General features: G+C 33.4%; 1 protein-coding gene across 1 annotated transcript in view; it reads left to right on the plus strand.

Moving 5' to 3' along the window:
* LOC109334017 overlaps positions 4,761 to 5,835 on the plus strand; it is a 3,497-nt gene continuing 2,422 nt past the window's right edge. The window contains exon 1 of the mRNA XM_019569590.1: positions 4,761 to 5,718. Coding sequence (XP_019425135.1) covers positions 4,761 to 5,718 — 958 coding nt within the window. The remainder of the gene's footprint in view (positions 5,719 to 5,835) is intronic.

The following is a 5,835-nucleotide window of genomic DNA, read 5'->3' on the forward strand; positions in this document are numbered from 1 at the left end:
AAGAATTGTCATTCCACATAGTTGTTGTATACACAGATAAAGGTTCTACCTTGTTTTGCCATCCCAAATCTGACAAACTTTTACCTCAAATTGGAATCCACCATCATTTTTATAATTAATTTTCGTGGAACAAAATCCATAAAACATAGAAAATTACTTTAACGATGATATTAGAGATAAAGATAATTATATAAATGGAACATGTAAGAAGATAATGACATATGGACAATGTGTTTAGAATGAAAATATGCTTGACTAAACAAAACATTCCTAGTTTTGTTACAATCATGGGTTTAGAAAACTTGACTATATTTACCTTCTTTTTTTTACATTTCCATGTAAGAATGCTATTGTAGATTAGGTCAAAATATGATCATGTTTGGGAAGCAACATTGGAAATTTTAATAGTCAAGTTTTGATAGCTATACATAGTTACATGCTAAAGACATTGTCCATTTGTTATTGAATTTTTACAAGTCTGAATATATTTATAGTCTTTACTTTAATTTTGTTGTTAAGCTAATTTTAAATATTGGATATTGTTTAAGGGATATTTAATTAGTAAAATATTTTTGGATTCTAGTATGACAACAAAGTTTGTTATTTTGGGATGACAAAGCATGATAAAGCTTATATTTTCCGGCTTGTGCTAATGTTAATGGCATGATAATGTTTAGGACATTTTATATTTGGAATACATTTTACTATATTGTCTTCATTTCAACAAGAGGCTATGGCTTCTTATCTTCCTCCTTTTGAATAATATTTTTATAAGCAAGTAGTCTTGTCCATTCTACTTCAAAAGAAGTTCTAAATTGGTGACACATGAGGTGAGTTTTTATTCTATTTTCTATTCAAAAGAATATTTTTATTCAGCCTTTTCTAGAAGTTTGCACACAATGAAATTACTTCAACAATCCAGAATATCAAAAATTAAATTGTTATAATTAGATTCTTGTTTAATAAATTGATTGCACCATTTTGGAGATGCCACAACAAAACCACATTGGAAACATTTTGAATGGTAAGTGAAGATGTTACAACAAAACCACATTTAGTAAATCCCTGAATATTTTACATGTGTATCCAACATGAAAAATAAGAATTTATATAATAGTACTTTTTGAAGAAAATAGGAGGAGCCCTTACCATTGTATAATAGTTGCTTGCTTATACGAATATGTGATAAATTTGAATAAGTTATTTTTCATATACACTAGTTTAAACCATGTATATAGCCTTATCACTCTGTAACCCTACATAGTTGAAGAATTGTCATTCCCCATAGTTCTTGAATACATAGATAAAGGTTCTACCTTGTTTTGCCATCCCAAATCTGACAAACTTTAACCTCAAATTGGAATCCACCATCATTTTTTATTATTAATTGTCGTTGAACAAAATCCACTAAACATAGAAAATTACTTTAACGATGATATTAAAGATAAAGAATATTATATAAATGGAACATGTAAGAAGATAATGACATATGAACAATCTGTTTAGAATGAAAATATGCTTGACTAAACAAAATATTCCTAGTTTCATTACAAACATGGGTTTAGAAAACTTGACTATAACTACCTTCTTTTTTTAAAATTTCCATGTAAGAATGCTGTTGTAGATTAGGTCAAAATATGACCATCTTTGGGAAGCAACATTGGAAATTTTAATAGTCAAATTTTGATAGGTATACACAGTTACATGCTAAAGACATTGTCCATTTGTTATTGAATTTTAACAAGTCTGAATACATTTATAGTCTTTACTTTAATTTTGTTGTTGAGCTAATTTTAAATATTGGATATTGTTTAAGGGATATTATAGTAGTAAAATATTTTTGGATTCTAGTATGACAACAAAGTTTGTTATTTTGGGATGACAAAGCAAGATAAAGCTTATATTTTCCTGCTTGTGCTAATGTTAATGGCATGCTAATGTTTAGGACATTTTATATTTGGAATACATTTGACTATATTGTCTTCATTTCAACAAGAGGCTATGGCTTCTTATCTTCCTCATTTTGAATAGTTTTTTTATAAGTAAGTAGTCTTGTTCATTCTACTTCAAAAGAAGTTCTAAATTGGTGACACATGAGGTGAGTTTTTATTCTGTTTTCTATTCAAAATAACATTTTTTATTCAGGCTTGTCTAGAAGTTTGCATTCAATGAAATTACTTCAACAATCCGGAATATCAAAAAATTAAATTGTTATAATTAGATTATTGTTTTATAAATTGATGGAACCATTTTGGAGATGCCATAACAAAACCACATTGGAGACATTTTGAATGGTAAGTGAAGATGTTACAACAAAACCACATTTAGTAAATCCTTGAATATTTTACATGTGTATCCAACATGAAAAACAATAATTTATATAATAGTACTTTTTGAAGAAAATTGGAGGAGCCCTTACCATTGTATAATAGTTGCTTGCTTATACAAATATGTGTTAAATTTGAATAAGTTATTCTTCATATACACTAGTTTAAGACATGTATATAGCCTTATCACTCTGTAACCCTAAATAGTTGAAGAATTGTCATTCCACATAGTTCTTGAATACACAGATAAAGGTTGTATCTTGTTTTGCCATCCCAAATCTGACAAACTTTAACCTCAAATTAGAATCCACCATTATTTTTTAGCATTAATTGTCGTTGAACAAAATCCACTAAACATAGAGAGTTACTATAACGATGATATTAAAGATAAAGAATATTTATAAATGGAACATGTAAGAAGATAATGACATATGGGCAATGTGTTTAGAATGAAAATATGCTGGACTAAATAAAATATTCCTAGTTTTATTACAAACATGGGTTTAGAAAACTTGACTATAATTACCTTCTTTTTTTTTTACATTTCCATTTAAGAATGCTATTGTAGATTAGGTCAAAATATGACCATATTTGGGATGCAACATTGAAAATTTTAATAGTCATGTTTTGATAGGTATACACATAGTTACATGCTAAAGACATAGACCATTTGTTATTGTATTTTTACAAGTCTGAATACATTTATAGTCTTTACTTTAATTTTGTCGTTAAGCTAATTTTAAATATTGGATATAGCTTAAGGGATATTAAATTAGTAAAGCATTTTTGGATTCTAGTATGACAACAAAGTTTGTTATTTTAGGATGACAAAGCATAATAAAGCTTATATTTTCCAGCTTGTGCTAATGTTAATGGCATGGTAATGTTTAGGACATTTTTTTTTACAACACTTTTTTTGATTACCATGCTGGAATGTGAAAGAATGTGAAGCTCTCTCTCCTAGGTTTTAGCATATTCCAACCTTCTTGGATCGGATCTCCAGCTTTCTTGGAACCATTTTCCGAGGATCTTCTTCAGCATGAATACTAAGTCTTTTGTCCCATGGCATTTTCTCGAAGGCACTACAGAGCAAGAAGAAGTTTCAACAACAAAAGCTGCTCCTATTGTGAAGAAATCTTTTGCCCAGGCTTTAAAGAACTCGTGCAATATTGCAGTGTCTCAGCTCCCTCAACCCTGCATAAAGGGTGATGCTATAGCAGTAAAAATCCCTGAGGAGGAATACCAAGCTGGTCTACAAAGGTGCAAGAACCATCTTCATGGCAGACTCATCCTCTCAAAAGGAGATTCCCCAATTAAATTTGCAGATCTAAAAAGCAAACTGAGTTCCATGTGGAGTATGATTGGCAAATGGAATGTTATATCCCTTGGGAGGGGTTTCTATGAGTTCTCATTTTCCTCGGTTGATGATATGAGGAGTGTATGCTCTATTGGGTCATGGCAACTCAATCCAGGTTACCTAAGGCTCTTCCTGTGGTCACAAGATTTCAATCCTGCTCTGCAGAAGCAGTCCCATACTCAATGTTGGGTTAAGATACAGGGGCTGCCACAGGAATATTGGAGCCCTAAGATCATATTCTCAATAGCAGGTGGCATAGGCACGCCTATCTCATTAGATGATGCAACAAACAATATAACCTATGGTCATTTTGCCAAGGTTCTAATAGAAATTAACCTGAAAGCTCATCTTCCAAATCAAATCTTGGTGGAACGTGAGGGATTTGCTTTTTTTGTTAACTTGGAATATGAAAATCTTCCTGAATTTTGCACAGGTTGTGAAGTCATAGGGCATATGATATCCAATTGTAGGAGAACTCACAAAAAAGATCACACTGAGGATGTGACTAAAGCCAAGAAAAACAGCCATGCTGAAAAAGCTCCCTCTGTGGAGAAGACTCATGACTTGATCATAGACTTGGAGCTTGACAATAGGGACATTAACCTTGACAACTTGGAAAGGTTAACTATATCCCCTGAATTGGAGTCTAATGAGGCATTAGAAAAGGAAAAAGGGGAAAACTCCAGAGTGGAAGACTCTTTGGTAGAGACCCCTTGTGAACCTGAACATGTGAACATCAATATTCAGAAGGAGTCTGAAGTTGCAAACCAGACAGTCATCCAAGATATGAGGATAGTTGGAAGGTTGTGGGCTGAGGATGACCTTGAGGATCAAATTGAAGAAGGATCCTTCACTTCAATTCTATCTAAATCTAAAAAAAAAAGGATGAAAAAGAAGACTCAATCAGAGAAGATTCACTATACCCGTAAGGGGGGATACCTCATTAGTGATCAATGAAAGTCATCTTCTGGAATTGTAGGGGGATAGGCAGGGGGATAGGTAATTCTAAAACCAAGTTAGTTTTAAAGAACTTATGCTTGTCTAATAAGCCTGATCTGGTCTTTATTGCTGAACCAATGATTGCCAGAGAGGATGTGAATAACATGTTTTGGGATGAGCTAAATCTCAAGTTTTTTGCTTATAATGAAAGAGGTACCCTTTTGCCTAATCTATGGGGTCTCTGTAATAAGGATTTAAGCCCTCAGGTAATTGCCACTTCTAATCAACTCATTGCTGTTTCTGTAACCATGGAGGCTAAGCTGGTGCACTTATGTGCTGTTTATGCTCATAGTCATTATATTCAAAGGAGGGCCCTTTGGAAAGACATCATCTCTTTAATGAGACAACATGTTGGTGCTTGGAATTGCATAGGGGACTTCAATGTGGTGAGGGGTGCCTATGAGTGCAGAGGGTCTAGGCTGCCCTGCTCCAACATTTCTAAGGAGTTCATCTCTTTTTCTGAGGAGGGAAATTTGGTTCACCTTGAAACTAGAGGAGCTGAGTTCACATGGTCTAATAAAAGAAGAGGATCAGCTCTTACTGAGAAAAGGCTTGATAGGAGCATGTGCAATGATGATTGGTTATCTACTTGGAATTCTGTCTCCTGTTGCACTCTCCCTAAGATCTCCTCTGACCACCATCCCCTGCTTCTTACTTGTTGTCTCTCTATTTCTAAAAGAACTTCTTCTTTTAGATTCCTCAAAATGTGGATGAATCATCCTGACTGCTCCAGGGTGATAGAGGAAGCTTGGAATGATAGCATTGTTGGATGCCCTATGTTCATTGTGTCTGAGAAGCTTAAAAGGCTGAAAGCTAAGCTAAAATCTTGGAACTGGAATGTTTTTGGCAACATTCATCAAAATGTCCAAAATTCAATGACTAATGTGGAGAATATCCAAGCTTGCATAAATAGCTATGGTCCTAGTGATGATTTGCTTGATCAAGAGGGCAATGCTCAGTTAAATCTTTTAAAGGCTCTAAACATGGAAAATGATTTCTGGAAAGAGAAATCTAGAATTAACTGGCACATGAATGGTGACAGAAACACAAGCTTCTTTCACAAAGTCACTAAGATTAGGCAAGTTTCTAAGTCTATGACCATTCTCAAGGATGGAGACAGAATCATTACAAATCAGGAGGACATAGCCACTC

Source organism: Lupinus angustifolius, chromosome LG19 (genome assembly GCF_001865875.1).
Source record: "Lupinus angustifolius cultivar Tanjil chromosome LG19, LupAngTanjil_v1.0, whole genome shotgun sequence".
NCBI classification, from domain to species: Eukaryota; Viridiplantae; Streptophyta; class Magnoliopsida; order Fabales; family Fabaceae; genus Lupinus; species Lupinus angustifolius.